Here is a 24,069-nt window from a genome sequence, read left to right on the forward strand (position 1 = left end):
CTAAATATCACCAGCTATAGAGGACTACAAAACCCAGCAATAGTACATTATACAGCACAATGCAGAATGCCGCCAACGATAATGTACTATTGCTGGGATTTGTAGTCCTCTATAGCCGTTGCCATTCTGCATGCATTGCTGTATAATTTTACACTTTCCATTTCACTATATTGCACACCACACTATCTTTTTTTTCTTTTTTACTTTCACCGGTCCAAGCTTGCTCCTGTGATGGACTACAATCTCAATACAAACTAGTAGTCCCATCACTGGAGCCATTTTTTAAACTTTATTTTATAGTTTATCCGATTAACCGATTAATCGAACTTAATAATCGGCTAACTAATCGATTTTGAAAATAATCGTTAGCTGCAGCTCTAATCACAAGCCCCCATGTGATAGCAGATTAGTGGTGACAGGTCCTCTTTTAAGGTGAGGTAATACTGGGGGGTCCAAAAGACCCAATTTATCGCCTTTTATACTCGAAATAAGCTGTTGAAGTGCCAATGGCACTTCAATAGCTTATTGCTGGGCCTCAGGCGCCCAGCACTGACAGCTATGGGACCGGAAGTGCTGTAATCTGCATCGCTCCCAGTCCCATAGCACGGGGAGGAGATCGTTAATCAGAGGTTCACCGATTTCCTCCCCAGCTTTCCCCGTGACACCAGAAAAGCCGGTCCTGGGCCCATAGGAGGGGCATTGGAGCCCGGGAAATGCTGGGTGGTGGAGTGTTTACCGGTCTGTAGAAGCGATCTGGCGGCAGCTGAGCCGCCAGAATCACTTCTACTGTAAAGCCGACAGTTGCCGACACTTTACAAGTGTAAACAGAGTCCTGGCGGCTTTTGCGCGGTGCCTGATGCCAGTGATGTACACAGTACATCACTGCTCATGAAGGGGGTTAAACATATTTTTTTTTTTTACATGGGGGGGTGAGTTTTAAATTTTTTACACTTTATTGCTATCACATGGGGGATAGCGAAGAGGATGTGACAGGTCCTCTTTATGGAGACATCAGGGGACATCCCTAGGTGACCCCTAATGTCACCTAGGGATCTGCTTTGCCAGCTTCTCTCTGGCTTCAAAAGCTGGAGGAATGACAGCTGAATGTGGAAGTGATGTGCTGGTCTCCCTTCAATCTCTGGTCACAGAGCCGATGGGCCTGCACGGGGCATCGCTAAGCCTGGTATAGGTGGAGGGACCAATCGAATTACTTTCCGTCAGGTATTTGCCGATACCAATTACTGATATTTTTTCTTAAAGGGACAGGTGGCATTTTTTCTATAACAATACAGACTAATGAGTTTTGTGCAGTTTCAAACCAGAGCTGCCTCCAAACATCACCAGAGCTCCAGGGAGGTGGTGAGCTGATCGGGGCAGATTCCTGTCTTGTTCTGGCTCCGAGCCTGTTTTTGCGGTGTGTGGCTGCCTCGAGCCGTGCCTGTTCTGGGAGGGAGGAGGAGGAGATGTGGGACCTGGCAAGCACTGTCAAAAATAGCTCATGTAAAGGTCCCCGGCAGGCTGCCTCAGGTCCCTACAAGTTCGGGACCTTAGGCAGCTGGTCTGATTGTAAAAATTTAAAGGGCCAGTATCGGTCTTTAGTATCGGAGCATGGTCATAAGTACTCATGAAAATGCCCTGTATCGGCCTGATCAGGATATTGGTATTGGGACATCCCTATAAACAGCCATTGTTTGGCTGTTTAAAATACAAACTGTTTCCCGCTCGTGTGCATGCTCTGGAGCGGGAGAAAGGATGTTTTAAAATGCCCACCAGCATCTAGGAAGCCACTGTCCGGCCATTTTAACTAAACGGCCGGATGGTGGCTAAAGAAGTTTAGTGGATAAGAAGACCGTGGATTTGGAGACCGGGTCTGTGCAGGCGTTACTGAATGGCATCGATGGAGGTGAACAAGTAATGGTGCCGGTTTTGAACCTGGATGGAGGGAGAAATCTTCTGTGTTTTACTACATATGGGAAAGCGCTGTTTTGTCATGCCTGTTTAGATAACCAATAACCTCCTGGTGAGTGAGCTGTCTGGAAGGTAGACCACACTGGTGGATGTGATTTTTGTGATTTTTCTTTTTATTAAAATGGACTTGTTTTTATCACTGGAGCACTTTGATGTTATTTGGGACTATTTAATTCACACACTTTTTTTATATATTTATATATCCAAGTTGATGAATTTTTTTTTTATTGAAGGTGGAATTAATCATTTCTAGATCTAATTAGGATGAAATATTGTGCATAGATTTTACACTTTTTTTTTTTTTTAATATTGTTGAGCACTGTATAGGGATTATATGCACGGTGACAGTTATTTACATTTGCAAAGTTTGACAATCACTGCTGCTGTTGTATTTTCATTATTATGATTGATGATAGGGCTAAGTGCGGATTATATTAGAACACAACTTTTAAGAGTGTTGTCATTTTAGTCAGGGATTGATTTGTAAAGAAGGATAATAAAGATTGATATGTTCTAAATGTGTTTTGACATGTAGCTAAAACGTATTTTCTATACAGTTGTTTTTATTTATTTATTTTTTGTGGTTTAACTTTGTGTCTACTGCGTATTTTGTAGCCACTATTAGAACAAGTGAGCTGCTAAATGATTAAGTATTATGGATTCCTTGGGCTTCGTTCACACATTAGCGGTTGGAAACGTGCTAAAAATCATTTGAATGATTGACACTTGCGCGACTTCCGCGTGGTGCAAAAACGCGTGTCACGTGAAAAAAGCCGCAAACGTTCAGAATCCACACTTATGTTAAAGTTTGCACGTTTTCGTGCGCGAAAACGCTACCGCTATGTGTGAATGGAGCCTTATTCTTCTGTAGAGGCCTCCTGAGTACTAGTTGTTCTTCAGCTAATTATGTAAACAATTTTTCTTAAATCTAGAATTGTCCTTTTGTTCTCTCTGCAGATCTGTAAGCGTTCACAATGGATGACAAGCGACTTTGGGAACACATTGGGTGTAGCTTTGTTCAACATTATTACCGCCTGTTTGACAGTGATAGGACACAATTAAAATCTATATATGTGAGTATCTTTGTTTAGCAGTTTTGCTTCCGGAGAATTTTTCTCTTCCATTCCTTATAGGATATAGGGGACATCTTGAATCTCTGACCATAAGGTGGTGCTGTAACCCATTGGTCAGATATTCAAGATCTAAACTCAAACTGTTTTCAATAATTAATCCAGATCAAACAAATAAGCATTGCCATTGCTTTACATTTTTGCCCAAACAAGCTGTTTCTGAGCAGTTGCTTCCAAGTCTCTCAGCTCAGCTTCTCTAAACTTCCTGTCCAGTACAAGTTCACCAAGAACAGTGCGGACTCCAGCAACTGGTGATCTAGTTTGGAGTAGGGAGGGGAGTAGCTTGATTTGCTGTGCTTGTGGATTGGTTATGAAGAATGTCATCAGTACAACGTCAAGCCTGATGAGGGGGCCCTGCGTGGCCCCGAAAGTGCTTGTTTTCCATTTCTGACAAATTGTTTAATAAAATTAGCATTTGGTGATCCTGAAGGGATTTTCGGTGTGCTGGTGACATTCTTCATAACCAATCCATGCATACAGCGGTGCCATCTGCAGTCATTACAAGCACCCCCCTATAATTTTGGGATATCCGGTGAGGAGTGCAACAAGAGCTTCTCCTTTATCTTGTGTGTTTGTGGAGATACAGTTTACTAGCACACACAAGTGTGACTGCATAGCACTCTGCTTGAGAAAATACTAAACCTTTTAAACATCAAGAAGCAGCATTCATTGTAAGTTATTTCATCAGCATTTGAAATACCTTAAAAATCCTTTTGACTTTAATATCACTTTAACCACTTGATGACCATTGTGTTTACACCCACTTCCTGGCCAGGTCATTTTTCAGTGTTTAGCGCTGCAGTACTTTGACATTTATTCAGTCATGCAACGCTGTAATAAAATTAATTTTATACCATTTTTTTGGGGACACATAGAGGGGAATTATCTGAACTGGAGCAGACAACTGAAACAAATGTGCATGGCAACCAATCAGCCTCTCCCTTTCATTTTCAAATCTTAGCTGAACAAACTGAAGAGAAAAGCTGATTGGTTGCCATGCACATCCACTCCAGTTTATTTTCTGCTCCAGTTTTGATAAATTCCCCTCATAGAGCTTTATTTTGGTGGTATGTGGTGGGTTTTTAATTACTATACAATAAAAATGGTACCGAAAATGTTTAAACATTTTTTTTTTTTTTGGACAAATACAAAAGATGGGTCACATTGGATAAATGTACAACCACATGCATAATACAAGCCCGAACTCTTGTATGTAAACAGCCATCGCTGGCTGTTTACAATACAAGCGGTTTTCCTGCTCCCCCGCTAGGTGGTTTGCACAAGCAGGGTGGGCGAGGACGTTTAAAAACGCCCACTCGCATTCAAGAAGCTCCCGGCTGGCAATTTCATTAAAATGGCTGGCCAGTAAGCTGTTAAAGTGTATTTCAACTTTTGCAGTGACATTTGAGAAAACCCCCTCTATGTTTGTGTTCCTAGTCACACAGCATACTGAAAAATAACTTGTAAAAAAAATGTCTTATCTTTTTAGATGTTTTGTTAAGTTAGGCAAGATGGCTGATTCCGTTTTTTTTTAGTGCTTTCACAGTGGTCTGTAATTATAGAAAGACTTGGGACTAAAGTTTGAGGATTGTGTTTATCTGATAAGCTTCATTAACATACAATGGGCAAGCCACCTTAGACGCTTCGAAGCCCCCTCCTAACATTTCAATAGAAGCTAAAAGAAATTTTAACCCTTAAAACCCTAACCCAAGTAAAAACAATTTTAAAAGAGAACTATGGGGTAATTGTTTTCCCCATAGTTCTCTTACGGGTCACGGAAGGACATATACTAACCTCTTCCCATGATCCAAAGCTCAGTATATAGTGGGCTATTGCCTGCGATATACTGAGAGCGACGCAGCCGGGATGGATCCCGACAATACTGTCGAGATCCCTCCAGCTGCGGGAGTGACAGCTGGTTCTGCCTATCTAGAGGCAGAGCCCGCTTTTCCTGCCAGCTCCCCTGTTCGTTACTCCACTCAGCGCTGCAGGATCGGAGAGGGGAGGAGGGAATCCCTGACAGTCACTGCAGGGAGACGATTGGGAAGTGAGCGGATCAGCTGCATGTTTCTGCTCACTTCCCGATCGATAGAGCTGACCTGTGACAGCTTCTTTGTCACAGGTCGGCTCTAACTATGAGCATGAATGGAAATCACTCGCCTCATAGTTCTCCTTTTTAAACTGCAAGAAGCCATTTTTTTTTTTTTTACTTCTGCTATGTGAATGGGAACATGTAACAAATATAAAATATCCCAATTCGGCTGCCAAATTGGAAATATACTTTAAATGAACACAGAGAAAAGGATTCTGTGGTTTAAAAATCTAATATTCCACCACCCCAGTTTAACAAGTGATGCATTTAAAATATCAAGGGTCACTATAGGTAAAAAAATGCAGCAAACTAACAAAAATCAGAAAAGTGCAAAAATAATTAGGAATAGTAAAACCAATTGGCTAAAAAAACCGCTAATGAGGGTGATTTTTTTTCATCCTTTAACAAGAGTTCACAGTGTTTTGTTTGTTTTAATTAGGGATGTCCCGATACCCCTTTTTTAAGACCAAGTACTTCCCCTCATGTACTTGTCGATACCAATTACCGATACTTTTTCTTAAAAAGTCAGGTGACATTTAAAAAAAAACAATAGACTAATGATTTTAGGCCAATTTGTTTATGATTATGAAGAACTGTTTTAAGAACAATAAAACATTTAACCTATTCATGTTTTCAACCGCGATCGTGTGGGACCGCCCAGGCGGGAAACGCGCAATCTGCATGGTGCGAATGGAGTGCCATTAGAAATGTATGGCACTGCCAGCACAATCGGCGATGGTGTGCGATTTTGTGATTGCACACTACCGCCGATCGCGCTGGCACTGCCATTATTTTCTAATGGCACCCCAGTCGTGCCAGGCAGAATGTCTGGTTTCCCGGCGCAATACCGCCCTACCCGTGCGGTTGCACACGATCGCGGTTGAAAACACTGTGCGTTTATTCTAATGCAGATGATGGGGGCAGCGGGGCTGGTTTTAATTTTTTTCAATTTTTATTTACTTTGTAAACATTTTTAATCATTTATTTTAACTTGTCTTTTTTATTTTTGTTTAGTTACATTTTTAATCCGTTATTATTTTTTACTTTTCCTAACTCTTTTTCACTTAACTTTATTGCTATCACACATGGGCTAAAAACCCCTGTGTGATAGCATTTGGAGGTGACAGGTACTCTTTATTGGACCTGTCGCCTCCAACACAGGAGTTCTAGCACAGCACAGCACTGGGCTAGAACTCCTGTGACAAGAACGAGCTGGGGACAGAGGCTGAGGGAGGTGACATAGCCTGTCACTGCTCCACGCCCCCTGCCCTGTCACTGCTCCACGCCCCGAACTATATGTCTCGGGCGTCCGGCAATACGAAATCAACACCGATGCACAAGCATCGGCATTATGCACCGGGGCATTTTCACAAGCACTTGTGAAAATGCCCTGTATCGGGCCCGATACCAAAGCTAGTATCGGTATTGGGACATCCCTAGTTTTAATGTTGTTCCAGGTCAGAATATATATGCAATGGGGTGCAGAATTCCTATTGCCCAGGGCATGCAGTTCCCGGGCGCCAGACTGTCCCCTCTCCCCACCTTACATTTAGCCCTGCTAAAGGGTGGGAACGGCTGTCACAGGAGGCAGAGCCGGGGGGGAGGGGGTCTGCTGGCAGCAGTGTAACAGGAGGCTGACCTCTCCTTCACACTGCCCAATCGGCCTTCTGTGTCAGGATGGGAGAGCAGGTTACAAACACTCACCGATCAGCTGATCACTGAGTACATAGTAAGCGTAATGTGTCCCCAGTTATGAGTAAATAGGAAGTGCTCTACATCACTTCCTGTTCATGATTGTGGACATAGTAACTCATACTATATCCAGTTTATTAATGGAGAGAAGCACTCTTGTTCTTTCAAAACGGGCATAAAGAGATTTCCCAAAATCTACCGACAACATTGTATGTGTGGTATGTGGATACATGCGTGCATGCTGGCCCTTTCCATTGTGCCATATTGTGGTAGCAGCACTCTTTAACACGCACAATGTGCATTAAACAATAAGTTCACTTTCCTAAGTAATTTTGGAAGATGGAATTACTCGCTTAAATCTGGCCCCCTCTTCCCCCTCCACTATACTTACCTTTTGGCAAACGGTCTAGGGCTGCAGCTAACTATTTTCATAATCAATTAGTTAGCCGATTATTGAGTTCGACTAATCGGATAAAAAAAAAAAGGCTCCAGTGATGGACTACTAGTTTCTATTGAGATTGTAGTCCATCACGGGAGCAAGCTTGGCGTGGTGGAAGTAAAAAAGAGTGTGGTGTGCAATATAGTACATTGTAGTACATAGTACAGAATACCAGCAGCTATAGAGGAATGTAGCAATAGTACATTATACTATAATGTACTATTGCTGTGATTTGTAGTCCTCTGTAGCTGGGGTTATTCTGCATTGCACTGTATATAATGTATTATTGCTGGGATTTGTAGTCTTCTACAGCTGGTGGCATTCCGCAGTGCGCTGTATAATGATTATACGGCGAAATGCAGAATACCAGCAGCTATATAGGAATACAACAAATGCCAGCAATAGTAAAACATTATACTATAATGTACTATTGCTGGGATTTGTAGTCCTCCATAGCTGGTGGTATTCTCCATTGCGCTGTATAATGATTATACTGCACAATGCAGATTACCACTGACCAGTTATAGAGGAACTACAAATCCCAGCAATAATACATTATACAGCGCGATGGAGAATACCACCAGCTATAGAGGAACAACAAATCCCAGCAATAATATATTAAACACCCTGTATAATGTATTATTGCTGGGATTTGTTGTTCCTCTGTAGCTGCTGGTGTTCTACAGTCTGCCGCTTTTTTAAAAAAAAAACAGGTCCCCCTTACCTGTTTCTGAACCCTGTGCGCGGTGGGCATGGCGTCCGCAGCGTGCATAGCGTAACTCGTGTTGGAGCTGCGAACAGGCGGGCGTGAGTGGGAAATTTTAATTTTAGCCGACGAATCGACGATGGAAAACACTGACAACGTTTACCATCGTCGATTTTTATCGATTTAATCTAATTGTTGCAGCTCTACAGAATACCAATGTATAATACAGTGGCACACTGCTGAACACCAGCAGCTATAGTATTATTGCTGGGATTTGGTGTTCCTCTATAGCTGCTGGTGTTCTGCAGTGTGTCGCTGTATTATACAATGCAGAACACCATGCACAATACAATGCAATGCAGAAAACCAATGTATAATACACCGGCACACTGCAGAACATTAGCAGCTATAGAGGAAAACCAAATCCCAGCAATAATACATTATACAGGCTGTTTAATGTATTATTGCTGGGATTTGTTATTCCTCTATAGCTACTAATGTTCTGCAGTGTGCGTGCCGCTTTAAAAAAAAAAACAACACACAGGAAACATTAAAAAGCTCCCGGCCGATCTCGACTTACCTTGAATGACGGTGTTGTCGGCGGGCAGCGGCGAAGTCGCGTGAGCGGGTATACCAGCGCGTGTGTGTGTGTGTATGTATATATAATTATACACAGGGCTTGAAAAATGTGATAGTGTCTCACCAGTCAGCATGACCTGACTATAGCCTTGCAATTTATGTTAAAAAATTTGGGGGACAGATAGAGCTTTACTGGGCACCAAGACCCTCTATACTGAGCTAACTGCTGTGCCAACTAGGAAATTACTTCCCCTACCCTATACTGTCCTCACTACTGTGCCATACAGGGACTGTACCCCTCTACAGATAGTAAACACTCCAATATCAGATACCCTCCCCCCCTGTACAGTACTAGCTCTGGCCCCCTCCCCATACACCGAATACACTCGGCTTCACTGTCCCCCTATACACACAGTGCCCTCCCCTTGAAACGTACACTCAGTGGTGGGCCAGGAGGCCCCCTTGTATATGGAGGACACTAATGAGCCCCTGGGTAGCCCTCTGTTTAAAGAGGACTCTATGGTAAAGTCAGGAGCCTCTGTATATACAGGCTTCTATGATAGAACCAGGACCCCTGTGTGTCCCCCTGTACATACAGGACTCTATTGTAAAGACAGGACCCCCCTATGTGCCCACCAGTATATAGAAGACTCTATGGTATGGTCAGGTGCCCTGTGAACCCACCTTGTGTATATATAGGACTCTATGGTAAAGTCAGGACCCTCTATCTGCGCACCTGTATATAGAGGAATCTATGGTAGTGTCAGGTGCCTTGTGTGCCCCTCTCTATGGTAGAGTCAGGAGTCATCTGTACACACAGATCAGTGAGAATCCGCTGTATACACAGCTCTGCCCTGTACTGCCCCCTGAATATAGAGGCATCTATATAATGAGCCCCTGTATGCAGAGCCCTCCGTGCTGTGCCCCCCGGTATAGAGTTCAGTGCTCACAGGCTGCTCGCGCTCTCCGGCTTTCCAGTCTCGTCTCTGTCAGGAGGTACGCGGCCCGCTGCCCGGTGCACGTCGGGAACTTCGCAGAGCTCCTCCCTGCATTCGTGGACTGAGAGGAGATCAAAGGGAGTTCGTGTACTGAACTCCCTTTGATCTCCTGTCACAGAGCCGTGCCGGTCCTGGCCGCATCGGGCACAGCGGATCTCGGGACCGGCAACGGCAGTGACATCTGCTGATACAAGCTATGGAGCGTCTCTCGAGACGCTCGATCGCTTGACTGTAAAGCTCCCAGCCGGCCGTGTAATTACAACGGCCGGCCGGGAAGCTGCTCGTCGGGCTCCACCGTCCACTCGTCGCAGACGAGTGGATTTTTCAAGCCCTGTATATGTATGTATGTATGTATGTATGTATGTATGTATGTATGTATGTATGTATGTGTATATATGTGTGTGTGTATGTATATATATATATATATGTGTGTGTGTATGTATATATATGTATATATATATATTTGTACAGTATAGGCTTTATTTTGCAATCCAGTTTAATAAAAACCCTGCTCAGTTTTTGTGTAATTTTCTTGTTTGTTTTTTTTAATTTATTTTTTGTTTTTGAATGCTATGTTATCTGAAAGTTGTAGTTATTAAACAGATATATTGCAAGCTTCAGTGGCATCTGCGGGCTGAAGTCCTATATTGTCAATGAAGCCTCCAGTTGATATGTGATCACTTTTGTTATAGCTGACATTGTTAAAGTGACCCTAAACTAAAGAAGTTAACCCCTAAAAATTTATTCAATACATTGCCTTTCAACATAAATGTAGGTTATTTATGTATTACTCTGCTGTAGATCCTCAAATCATCTCTGAATTCATGCTGACAATGTCATTCCTTCAGGAGGGTGGCTACTTCTTTCGTTCCCTATGGTCCCTGTGTGTGTTGTAAAGTAGCCACCGCTCCAAGCTCACTCCCGTGATGGACTACAATCTCACATTTTAGTCAGACTAACTTCAATACAAATTAGCTATCACAGGAGCGAGTTTGGATCGGTGGCTACATTACAACACACTCGGGCACCATGGAGAACAAAAGTAGCCACCCTTCAGAAGGAAGGACGGTGTCTGAATCAATTCCGAGGTGATTTGAGGATCTGCAACTGAGTGATACACAAATAACCTCCATTTATGTGAATAGTTGAGGTGCTTGAATGCATTTGTAAGATGTAATTCCTGAGTTTAATGTCTCTTTAAAATGAGCATGAAACACTCCGAATCCTTACAAAGTTTGCTTTTTAAGTAGGGCAATTTTTTCCAGACTGAGTGTGAGTACCGATGCCTTATTTCTTTTAACTGTCAAGGGACAGTTTTTCTAAAACAATACAGACTAATGATTTTAAGACACTGGTAGGGCACCGGGGCCTGGTTGCAGCTGCAACCTCTGCACCCCCTGGTAGTTCTGTCACTGACTCCAAGCTGTAGAGAGGCTACAAATCTCAGCAATATATTATACACGAGTGTGGAAATTTAAAAAAACAAAACAATAACTTGCCCAAGGACTAAAGCGGGGGCCCAATCTGCTTGTTCCTTGTGTTAATCTACTTGCCATGTTACAAAAGATCATTTTAACCAAAACCCTATTTAACCTTGCTGAAAAGTGCATCAATCATGCGGTCAGGTGACCAACAAGTGCTCGCATATTTGTGGGCGAAGTTCAAAATACTTAGCACAGGGCTGTGAGATTTGAGCGTGGAATTACATTTTCACAAATTACTTGGGAAAGTGAACTTACTCTTTAATGGGGGCAGCACTCAGTGCAAACACACACAATGTCCATTTGCATGCAAGATGGTAAGTGCAGCAAGGTTCGTTTTAAACTTTTTTTTTTTCTCGCTTAACTTTTATTGCCATCACCCATGGGCTACGAAACCATTGAAGAAGGGGGGTAGAATGACAAGAAGACTGCTTATAAGTGATCTGGGTGGTTGTATAGCCATCCAGATCACTTGTACGTAAGACCTTCCTTTCTCTACATTTAGCCCTACTGCTTTTGCCTGCAGCAGGACTAAATGTAGAAGAAAAATACCTGCCTGGCGATCCGGAACTGCTTGTTCCGGTCGTCGGGCCATACGTATTATGCACTCCTGTATACAGCAATGCAGAATACCACTAGCTATAGAGGACTACAAATCTCAGCAATACATTATACAGTAATGCACAATGTCACTGGTTATAGAGGACTACAAATCCCTGGAATACATTATACGTACAATGCAGAATAATAATATATGAATTTTTTTAAATATTCTGTTTTGCTGCTCTGCTGTGGGGTGTTGGCCTGATATCTTAGGCAGAGGGTCTTTCTTGGGCTCCGCTGCCCCTCCTGTGGGCCCGAGACCGGCATGTCGGGCGTTGGCGCAAAGCGGGGATGTGGACAGGCGACCATTTGGTCCCTCAGCTGTCATTGCTCGACTGCTGGGCAGAAGCTGGGCAATAAGCTATTGGAGCGCCATCTGAGCTCCAATAGCTTATTTGGAGTGGAAAGGTGACGGGTCTAATTGACCCCTAATATCACCTTAAAGAGAACCTGTCACCGCTAGTATGCTATCACATAGGGGGCTTGTAAGTCCCCTTATGTGATAGCAATTAAGTTTAAAAAAAATAAAGATTAAAATGCAAAAATATTTTTTTTTAAACGTTTTAAAGGCCCCGTGCCCCGAGCAAGTGCATATCATTGTAAACACGCCTCAGGTGCACCTATGTACGAAATCGACTATAGCCCTACACATGCTAGGTATGGCCGTGTTTGCCAGAGTGAGAACAATAATTGTAGGGCCAATATTCACAGGGCCAATATTAACAGATCTCTCAACTAATGACCTGTATGGTCTTTTAAAGCGTTGCCTATGGACAATTTAGGGTGCTGTATTTTGTCACTGTTTAATGGTGACATTTTTTTACCATGGACATGTTGGGTATCTATTTACTCATTATAACCTCATATTTTACAAAAAGAAAAAAAAATGGGTAATAGATTTTGTTTTAGGGCACTAAAATTAAGTGCATAATTTACTGTATTTTTGGGTTTGCTCTAGAGTTGCGCTTTCAGAAAATATACGGTATAATGTTTGGAGGCATAAAATGCGGATAATGTGCAAAAAACTAAAAAAGGCAGCAAAAGGGTTAAGAGGCAGTTTTTTTTAGTTGAAATTGGTAAATCATTTACAGAGCAAACAGATTTCTTAAATTTTTTTTCTGTTGGAACTTTGACATGAAAAATTTAACTTCAGATGTTTATAAACTGAAAGGTTAAATGCTCAGCAGCTTTTCTCACACACTAGCAAACTTACACCTGACTATAAATTTACCTTGAGTAAATGTACAGAAATCCTTACTTCATACACTTCAACTGGTGATACACTCATACAAACGAATTCACCACAACATGTTCAATTTACTCATTTCAGAGGACTCCAAACTCGCCATGCCTTATTTTTATGCAAAAAAAATTGTCTTTGATCACATTCAGTCCCTTTTACTACTTCAAAGATTATTTTCTGTTCACAATTTGATGAAACTCATCTTCACATAAGGTAGCAGGGAGCCATACAATTGGGCAAGATCCAGACACAAGAAGACGGGTGTCTTCTTCTTTTTTTTTTTTTGTCCTCCGACTTCTTTTATTAACGAGTTGTTTTTGCCCACAGAATTTCCATTCACTGGATGTTTATTATTTTTCAGAGTCAGCTAAACGCTTGCAAAAAATTCACCAGCTGTCAGTAGTTTAAGTTTCTGAAACCACATTTGGTAAAGCCTAGTATACACTGTGAATTTTTGCCGGTTCTTTATGAACCACCCGAAATTCACTCAGTGGCTGTCGCTGTGCACGGGCGGTGCCCGCTGTCGCAATACAAAGGAAACAGCGGAGGATTCATCCATCAATGATTGTAAGAGTTGATGGAGGAATCTGTTATTTTTTTAATTCAGCCCGAATGTTGAATGAAAAGAATCGAACAATATATGGCCAGCTTAACAGTCAATGTTGCTTAGGTCTCACATTTGCCTAATGTTTGAAACATATGTGAATGTTTTGTTCTATATTTGTGTATTTTTTTTCTCTAAAAAAATTGTTTATTTTTCCTACAGACTGACGCTTCATGTCTGACTTGGGAAGGACAGCAGTATCAAGGGAAGGATGCTATTATTGAAAAAATATCTGTAAGTGTTATACTTGCATTATGGAATTTTTTTTCACATTAAATTTGTTTCTTAAATTAGAAACTTGTCTCCCTTTTCTATGTCCCTGAACTATATGTCTAATTGTAATTTAATGTTGTGCTGCAAAAGCTCAAATCGGGCATGTTGTTTTGATTTGCTCTGGCTGAGTCTCCTGTTCTATATTGTTTATACACTGTGGATATACTTGCTTGCAAGGAAAGTTTAGGTGGGGAAGAGGATTTATGTCAGGAAAACTTGTATTTGCATCTATGAGCACGTCCTCTCCCAGCAATCCCATCTTATTTCCCTGGGATATGGAAAAAGAGCAGGAAACTGAGCTGGATCCAATGATTACTTTTAAGACTTTTTGTGCAGCACTGACTTGTATTTTCATAGTCCATCTAGTCCTGGTTAGACATAAGACTGTTAAAGCAGACATAAATAAACAGAAAAACAAACACAAAATTCCTCGGGTTTAGAGCTTTTTGGCAGAATAGACAGTGAATGTCTCTTCTGTAAAAAACAAACTATTTTATCTAATGCATCTGGTGGTTCAGTTATGGTTTACAGTGCAAGCTAGGTTGTATTTGTTTTTTTTAACAATCAAAAAACTGCCAATTTGCAGGCTTTCTATGTTCAAATAGGCTGGTTAAGTCTCTTCTGCCATAAAAGTATCTAGCTGCCTGTAACAGCTCAGTGTACAGGCTCAGCATGCCAATATGATGTAACATGCGCATGAGTTACATCATTGGGGTCCAGGCAATTAAGTGGCCGAAGACTTGAGGGCTTGTTCACACCATTTCCACACCAGATCTGGGTGCATTCCTGAAAACATAGTACAGTGTTTTGTTTTTCCAAGCTTAAAATTGCCATTTAGGTGCATTCCAGTGTGTTGTATTCATTTTCGATGCGTTATATAGGAAATATGTAAGTACATGTGGAGTCTTTTTTTTTTCTCACTACGTACTCTGACTCTGCTGCTGTATCTTTTCACAATCTATGTCCTATTTGGCTGTTTAACTGAAAACCGTACACTTCTGTGTGGCTGTTCACTTATCTAGGTTTATGTGAACCCCAAATTTGTTTTCTCGATTGCTCATTGAGGGGCACAGCACATTCAGGAAACCAATCACTGACTGCTAGAGGAGAATGCTAGGTGCAACAAAAAAGCACTATAAGGTGCCAGCACCACCTATTGGCTATTTTCTGGTAAGGTTTAGTAGGATACCACCAGAAACCAGCATATAATCCGCTTTGAAAAAAAAAAAAAAACTTTGTTTAAATTAGTAACACTTCTTCCCCAAAAATTCTTCCAATATATAAACATTAAACGGGTAAGAAATGAGCAGGTACGCCCAAAAAAGATGAGAATGGGAGATTAATTACACGACGGGGAGAAGGTTGAGGTATTAAATTAATTTTTCTCCTCCATATACACGCAAGAAAAAGATGGGTTTAATGGAGATAAGATGGTGAGTAGCTTAGGCCGTAATATATACCGCAGTGGTTGACGGTAGCCGGGGTTCAACAAAGAATTGAAAAACTTAATGCAAATAAATAGTTAGGACCAGATAACCTGCACCCTAGAGTACTTCAGATATCAGCCAGGATATAGCTGGACCATTATTCCTCATTTTTCAAGGACTCCATACTGACTGGAAAGGTATCAAGTAATTGGTGTAAAGCTACGGTAGTACCAATATTCAAAAAAAGGTACGAGATGTGAATCGGGGATCTACATACCAGTCAGTTTAACAACATCAATAGTATGCAAACTGTTAGAGGGAATGATAAAGGACTATTTAGTGGATTTTGTTCATGACAAAGGTATAGTAAGTGATAATCCGCACGGATTTATGAAGGAACGTTCTTCTCAGACCAACCTACTAACATTCTACGTTGAGATGAGTAGACATCTGGATATAGAAAAGCCAGTGGATGTTGTGTACCTGGATTTTACGAAGGCATTTTACACAGTACCACATAAATGCTTTTAATGTCAAGCTTAAATCTATGGGCATAGATTAAATGGTGTGTACATGGCTAGAGAACTGGCCCCAGAGTTCTGTGCTAGGCCTCCTACTGTTTACCCTGTTTTATTAATGATATGGGAAAAAGTTGTTAATAACCATGTTGTGTTTGCAGATGATACTAAAATTGGGAGGGTAATAGACACGGGCTTAGACATTATAACATTACAGGCGGACCAGGCTGAAATAGGAGTGGGCAACTATATGGCAGATAAGGTTTAATGTTGAAAAATGTGAAACAATGCATTTTGGGGTTAAAAATGCCTGTGTGGAATTCACATTATTGGGTACTCAACTGGGGAAGTCAGAAATGGAAAAAGATTTGGGGGTCATAGTAGACCACAGATTGAATAACAGCATGCAATGCCAGGCTGCAGCAAAGAAAGCTAACAAGAGTATTGTATTCAGAAAATATATAATGTTGGGGGGTTTTCCGTCATTTTCAGGCCTAAAATGTGGAATATAACAAGGGTGCAAAAATGGAAAAAAGGGCCTCAGTCAGAAAGGGGTTAAACTGTACTGTAGAGACAAAGCAATAATTTTGCCACTTTATAGATCACTGGTGCGGCCTCAGCTTGAGTATGCGATTCAGTTTTGGTCACCAATCCACAGAAAGGATGTCCTGGAGCTAGAGAGTCCAGAGAAGGGCAACAAAACTAAGGGGCTGGAGGATCAAGGCTATGAGATGAGGTTGCTAAATGTAAATTTGTTCACGCTGGAAGTGAGGCGATTTAAGGGGGACAAAATGTTTGGTGGTGATGACAACATCAGCAATAAACTTTTTACTCTAAACTCCCTAACAAGGACTAGAGGCCACCACCTAAAATTGGGGAGAAAAGATTTAACCACACATGGTGTAGGCTAGAGCTGCAACAGCTAATCGATTTTTAGTTACACAAAAAATGGGCTGAAAAACGAGTATATACGGTATTTGGTCACCTACAAACAAGCAAGAGTTCTGGCTCACACAGACCTGTACCTTCTTTAACTACCTCCCGGGCAGCCGCTGTGTATACACGGTTGGCCGGGAGCTTCTTGGATGTAACTGGGCGTGTATACACGTCCTGTTACATCGGAGCGAAAACGACGATTGCGCCCATTACGCCGCACATGTTACATATCGCTGCGAACATCTGAATGAGAGCAATAGTTCTAGGGCCATCAGTCTCTCATAGTTGAGGTCTACCTATGATGCCAATTACAGGCCTCTCATCTTTTTAAGTGGGAGAACTTGCACAATTGGTGGCTGACTAAATACTTTTTTGCCCCACTGTACATTATATACAACGCAATGCAGAATACCAGAAGTTACAGGGGACTACAAATCCCTGCAAAAGTACATTATAGTATAATGTTGTACTATTACTGGCATTTGTTGTATTCCTCTATATAACTGGTGGTATTCTGCATTTGTGCAGTATAATCATTCTACAGCGCACTGCAGAATACCACCAGCTATAGAGGACTACAAATCGCAGCAATAATACATTATATACAGCGCAATGCAGAATAACGCCAGCTACAGAGGACTACAAATCCCATCAATAGTACATTATAGTATAATGTACTATTGCTGCATTCCTCTATAGCTGCTGGTATTCTGCACTGCGCTGCTGTATAATGTACTATATTGCACACCACTTCTTCTTTTTTTTTTTTTTTTACTTCCACCGTGCCAAGCTTGCTCCTGTGATGGACTACAATCTTAATAGAAACTAGTAGTCCATCACTGGAGCCTCCTTTTTTTTTTTTTTTCATTTTAACTTAATAATCGGCTATACTAATCGAATATGAAAATTTAATTTTTAGCTGCAGCCCTAGAGTAGGGGCTTCTTTTCAGTCAGAGTGGTTACATTTTGGAGCAATCTGCCACGAGCAGTGGTATCGGCAGAAAAATCATTCAAAAATCAATTGCATACCGTCCTAAGAGACTGACATACAGGGGTACAGGAACTCTTAAAAACTAAGACCACACAGGGACTTGTATATACACACATGCATGCACAACACACAGACACACAGAGATTCAATTTGATGGACCAGTGTTAAGGTAGCTCTTTTTAACCCTTTTAGCGCCAGAGACATTTTTGCAAAATAATTAATTTCACACATGATAAAATGCACATTTTAGGCCTGAAAAGTGATTAAAGCCCCTTTTAAAATGTATATATTTTCTGAAATCAGAGACTAAAATAGCGATTGCAGTTTTGTGTTTTACGATGTTAATGCAGCAGTTTATCAAACTAAAATTTCCCCTAAAAATGCTTTCAAATTTTAAAGCACACAAACACAATATATATAATACCTAGTTTTTTTTGTAAAATATGAAAGATGAGGTTTCACCGAGTAAATAGATCCCAAACATGTCAAGACTTAAAATTTATGCGCACCGGTGAACAGGCAAAAGAACCTAGGTACCCCAAATTGTCCATAGGTTATGTTTTAAAAGCCTGTACAGGTTATCAATTTAGAGTTGTAAGCGAATAATGGCCCTAGAATTATTGCTTTCACTGTGTTGTAACCAACATAGGTGGCGCAAAGTAATTTTCATATGTAGGTGCAGCTGGCGCATGTGTTTCTGATTGTGCATGTATGTGGGGGTGCTGGGGCACATTTTTGTGGTTATTTATTCTATTTTATTTTTATTCAACTTTTTTTTTACGCAACTTTATTGCTACGACATAGGGGACTCGGTGCGGGGGTGATCAGGTGATTTTACAGCTGCCTGGATCACTTCTATATGAAAGCTGACAGTCTGATAAGGGAGAATCAACACTCTCCTAGCTACTGTATGAGCTAGGAGTGCTATTACAGCTCCCTGCTGCCACGGTTATAGTATCTGTGCCAGCGAAAGGGTTAGTTTGCCGTTTGGTTACAGTTTATTTGTTCCCTAACCCAGTTAAGATTAGTATGTAGTAATAAGGACTTCGGTTCTCTTGTGTCTATGTTCCCTTTGCTCATTTGCCACACATTTCAGCCTTCACGAGTAAAGAAAGGAAGGTGTGTGTAATTAGTAAAATGGTAAGTTGAAACTTAGAGCTTATGCAGGACTGTATTTTCACTCCCTTCCCCCATGTATCAGTGTTCTACCAAGTTCCAGTCCCAATAATTGACACTTGTTGCAATTCCTTGCCAGGTATGTTTTTGCAGACACAGCCTTTGATGCAGAAGTGTTACACAGTTATTCAGTACTTATCTCAAAACTCTTGTACCTTCTATTCATTCTCTGAAAAAAACAACAACATTGTGCGTTATTTAAGCGACACCGGAGGAAAGAAAAGAGTAATGTATACACTCATAAACGACCAGTAAATGGCAGCATATACAGTATATCAGCTGCGGGGGGTCTGACACAAAACATCACTGGTAAAGTGGAAGAATCTTGGATTTCACTAAGAGAATCATCAGTTCAGGAGGTACATGGAAACATCACTCTAAATTTAAAATGTCAAACAGTGAAGCAAAAAAAAAGTAAAAACAGGAGCGCTTGGTAGTGTAATAGGAGTAAAAAGATTTTTATTAAAATTAAAAGCATAGAAGGCACTCGCAGTTGTAGTGGGTATAGATGGCCTTAAACTGTGGAAGGTACACTGGTTGTCCTTAAGCCAGTACTGACCAACAGGTGGAAGAGCAACAGTAAACTCAGTGCTTCTCCTCAGTCCCAGGAATCGCTGGAGTAGGCGGTACATATCAGCAATGTTGGTGAGATGTACTGGTGAAGAAGCACTACTGATGTGCTGAGTATTCTACAATCAATGTACAGCACAGTGGAGTCAGTCTGCAGTCCATTGGTGGCGGGGCTGCAAGTAACAATTATTTTCATAATCGATTAGTTGACCAATTTTTTTTTTTTGATTAATCGGATAGGGGATAAAGTATTTACATTTTTCATCAATTATTGAATATTTAATATTTAGTTAATACATAAATATAATTTTTTTTAATACTTTAAATATTTAAGTAGTTAATTAATTAATGAACATATCATATTCATTCTTTCATAGCTGGCATATGTCACAGAAAGAACTTGTGCAGGAAGGAAAACATTACTAAGTGGACTTCTCTCCTGGACTCCTCACCAGACACCTTTTCTGGGGGAATCTAATTGGCTGCACGCTTGAAACGCATCCTGATGCACTGATTCATATGTGGGCCGATTGGATAGAGATAAAATTGCTAGACACACTGCACGAAAAGCTCTGTGCTTTTCTTTGCTGAGCCTGGCTAACTAACCATGTTGGTACGCACTGCATTGCATGGTGGAAGCCTCCTTGCGTTCTGAGGTGGAAGGGGGTGTGCTGGTGCCATTCAAGTCAATGGCAACACAGACACCTCCCCCGTCTGCTTGGCCGGTGCAACCATCAACCAGGGGAGGAGGAGGAGAAGGAGGCTGCGGGTACTCTGGCGTGCCCGAACAGTCAGCCAGTGTTCAGAAGCATGTGAGTGAGGCGGGGAGGGGAAAGAAGAGAGAGGGCAATCAGCCCAACTAAATGACAATGAAAAATGTTGACCACGATTTTCATTATCGATTTATTATCGACTTTATCGATTCGTTGTTTCAACCCTACTCCCCACGGCTATGAGGAATTCTAGGTGTTCACTTCCAGGTTCAGGTAATAGTGGCAACGCGTTTAATCTGAGTGGCCAGATTTTTATGACCACCCCATCAGTATTTCGTTGGGCCACGAGATGACTCCACGAGATGACTTCCTTGTGCCGCCTCGTGACTCCACGAGATGTTGAAAGGTGATTAGATGATTCTGACACTGCACTGTTGCCCTTCTGTTGTCTTCTACCAGTCTTGGCACTCTCCATTCTGCCTTAACATTGACTTGTCGCTGTCGGCCACAATTCGCACGTACAGTCCAGTCTTTAAACACTTTAACAGCTGCTCTTGAACATTTAACAATGCTGTTTTGCTGATGCTCGCTCCATGGCGTGAGCGCCAACAATCATCTCACGTTCAAATACCATGTTATTCTGACAAGCCAGGGTCTGGTTCCTTTCCTCCCTTAAGGATCCACTCCTGAGGCCCGCAGGCTTGTGGCCCTATCCTGCTTTCCCTTGCTTGATGTAAGGGAGCTTGTAGTGTGGTTTCGAAGCGGCGTCCGGCATGCTGGAGCAGTGTATTGGGCGAGCAGTGGACTGAGAGGCACTTCCGGTGTGTTCCAAGCCTCGACTTGGAACCCATGACGTCACTTCCAGTCGCGGGTGATTACCTCACTTCCGGCGCGGCTGATTGCCTCACTTCGGCTGCACGCTTTCTGCTGTGAGGTGTGTTGGAGCTGTGAAGCCCGGATACCAGGACAGACTGTGGTGGAAGAAACCGCTAACGCTGCCCGATGGAGGAGGAAGGCAAGCCAGCAGTGACTGTCCCCAAGGGTAAAGGGGATTCTTCAGGAAGAGTGTCTCCTCAGTGTTCTGTTTCACTGCCTGCCCCAGCTACCAAGTTAACTAAAAAACGCTGCGGCAGCTGCAGTTTGAAGCTTCCCTCTGGTTATTCTAAACCTCTTTGTGATTTATTCCTTCAGAAGTTATTAGCCTCTGAATCCACTAGTTTTATGAAGGGTTTTCTGGATTGTATGAAGACAGAGATGGTGGCTACAGTTCAGTCTTTTAAGAGTGCCATGGCTGATATGTTGCCGTCCACATCTAGTGCTCCTATGTGGACGGGGGCCAGTCTTCTTGGTACCTCATGGGTACAACAGAAACCAGTGTCTTTCAGTGAGGTTTTGGATAGAGCAGTGTCAGATTCTGGCTCCGGGTCAGAGAGTTCTCTGGAGGAGGGCGAAACCATTGAGGAGTCTGCTGAGTCTCGCAGTCTAGGCATTTGTTTTCTTTAGAGGATATGGATTACTTGCTTCAGGCCATATACACCACTGAGCAGATCCCCCTAAAAAATTGTCTGTACAAGACAGAGTTTATAGAGGCTTGTTATAGAGCCTCAGGCAATTTTTTTCCCATGCATCAGTCATTAAAGGATTTAATAGCGGGAGAATGGAAGGATCCAGAGAGAAAATTCTTAGCTTTCAGATCCTGGAAAAGGAGGTTTCCTTTTAGTAAAGAGCAAGAGGAGAGATACTTTAAATGTCCCAAATTAGATGCTTCTTTAGCGCAAGTTTCTAAGAGGGCTGACCTTTCTTTTGAGGATGCAGGTGCAATAAAGGATCAAATGGATAGAAAGGCAGAGGCAATGTTACGCAGAGCATGGGATGCCAATGCTGCTTCTATGGCCCCGGGGGTGGCTGCTACCTGTGTGGCAAGGAATATGGATCTCTGGCTAGAAAGAGTCTCACTTCATATATCCCAGGGTGCTCCTCCTGATCAAATTCTATAGTCTTTATTGGTTTTAAGTAGAGCAGTAGCTTCTGCAGAGTCAGTTCGAGCAGGTGCAAGATCGGCGGCTTTGCTTAACTCAGCCAGAAGGGCTATCTGGTTGAAGTCTTGGGAGGGTGACTTAACCTCTAAATCCAGACTCTGTGGTCTCCTTTTTGAGGGGGGTGTTATGTTTGGTACTGGTTTAGATGATGTCTTGACCAAATCCTCTGAGAAGGGGAAGAACTTTCCGGAAAAGAAAAATAATTCGTAACCGGAGGTTTTTTCGCCCCCCCCCCACAGGATCAGAGGAAGCAACCTAATAAGCCCCAGACCCAGCGGCGAACCTGGCCCTTTAATAAGAATAAAGTTAAGGGAGGCCTGCTTTTTTCCCGCCCAGCCACCCCGAACAAGGATTCTAAATGACGCCAGCAAAAAAAGTGCCTCAATGGGAAAGTATTTTAAGAGTCGATATGTTTTAGATCTTCTAGACAGGGGGGTATCGCCTAGAGTTTTTATCCCTTCCCCCACAAACTTTTTTCTCAACAAAATTTTCAAAGGATCCCATAAAGGCCCAAGCCCTACAGGAGTGCATTTAGACTCTGGCTTCACAGGACGTCATTGTACCGATCCCAGCAGAGCAGAAATTTCGGGGTTTTTACTCCCATATATTTCTGGTTCCAAAACCAGGAGGAAGGTTCAGGATGATTCTGAATCTGAAAAAATTAAACAAGTTTCTAGTGTTCAAGCACTTTCGTATGGAAAGCATTTAATCAGTACGAAAGACGCTTCAAATGTCAGTGTTTATGATCACCCTGGACCTAAAAGATGCGTATCTGCATATACCTAATATGTCTGGAGCACAAGATATACCTTCGATTTGCTGTGGACACAGGGCAGGGAGTAATGCATTGGCAGTTTCGAGCCCTCCCCTTTGGTCTGTCTGCCGCCCCAAGAGTTTTCCCAAAAGTTTTGGCAGAGCCGGTGTCTTTTTTGCGCCAACAAGGCATATTCCTGATCCCATACCTAGACGACATCCTTCTTTATGCCCACTCACAGGAAGGAGTATTGGCAAGTCTGAAGAAAGTAAAGGACCTGTTAGAGTTCCTGAGGTGGATAGTGAACTGGGAAAAGTCCTGTTTAAACCCGAGTCAATCAATTGTATTTTTGGGATACAGAATTCATTCTGTATCTCAGAGACTTTTTCTTGCAGAAGAAAAAGTGCTCAAGGTGTTGGAGCTGACTCGATCTGCACACCAAGCAGATTGTTTAACGCTAAGGGAGATCATGAGTTTGTTAGGCGTAATGACTTCGGCCATTCCAGCACTGGATTGGGCCCAGTTTCATATGAGGCCCCTGCAGAGGTTCCTATTATCTCAATGGGACAGGCAGAGGGAGTCTCTAGAAAGAAGGGTACAGCTTCCACAGGAGGCTCTTTTTTTCCCTAGAGTGGTGGATGGCCCCAGACAGACTGAGAAAGGGCAGACTGGGGAGTCAAGTAGATCCAGTAAGGATTACCACGGACGCAAGCTCCTGGGGTTGGGGGGCTCATGCTCTAAGTCTTCAGGCACAAGGGTCCTGGTCCCAGAAGTTGGCAACGTCCTCCTCAAACGTGAGGGAACTTTCTGCAGTAGGGGAAGCCTTGGTGGCCTTTCAGGCAGTGTTGGAGAATCAACATTTACAGATATTTTCAGACAATTAAACAGTGGCTTACCTGAATCATCAGGGTGGTACAAGATCACAGCCCCTGTTGACAATAGCTCAGGAGATTTTTCTGTGGGCAGAGCCGAGAGTGCTTTCCATCCCGGCGGTCCACATAAGAGGGGTTCACAACGTTACTGCAGATTTCCTAAGCAGGAGTCCCATACGGCAAAACGAATGGGAATTGCACCCGGAGGTATTTGCACAGGTTGTCCAATTATGGGATCAGCCAGAGATAGATTTATTTGCTACCA

At 42.3% G+C, this 24,069-nt stretch overlaps 1 protein-coding gene across 3 annotated transcripts in view; it reads left to right on the forward strand.

Annotated features, from left to right (window-relative positions):
• Positions 1 to 24,069, forward strand: part of NUTF2 (nuclear transport factor 2) — an 83,018-nt gene that overhangs the window by 20,413 nt on the left and 38,536 nt on the right. The window contains exons 2-4 of one of the 3 annotated variants that reach the window (XM_018564913.1): positions 1,180 to 1,183; positions 2,925 to 3,041; positions 13,698 to 13,769. In XM_018564913.1, the coding sequence (XP_018420415.1) occupies positions 2,943 to 3,041; positions 13,698 to 13,769 (171 nt within the window). In that variant the 5' untranslated portion in view covers positions 1,180 to 1,183; positions 2,925 to 2,942. Of the gene's footprint in view, positions 1 to 1,179; positions 1,184 to 2,922; positions 3,042 to 13,697; positions 13,770 to 24,069 lie in introns of all 3 variants that reach the window. The other 2 variants (XM_018564911.1, XM_018564912.1) reach the window with 2 other exon arrangements.

Source organism: Nanorana parkeri, unplaced genomic scaffold, assembly GCF_000935625.1.
Source record: "Nanorana parkeri isolate BGI_ZX_2015 unplaced genomic scaffold, ASM93562v1 scaffold794, whole genome shotgun sequence".
NCBI lineage: Eukaryota > Metazoa > Chordata > Amphibia > Anura > Dicroglossidae > Nanorana > Nanorana parkeri.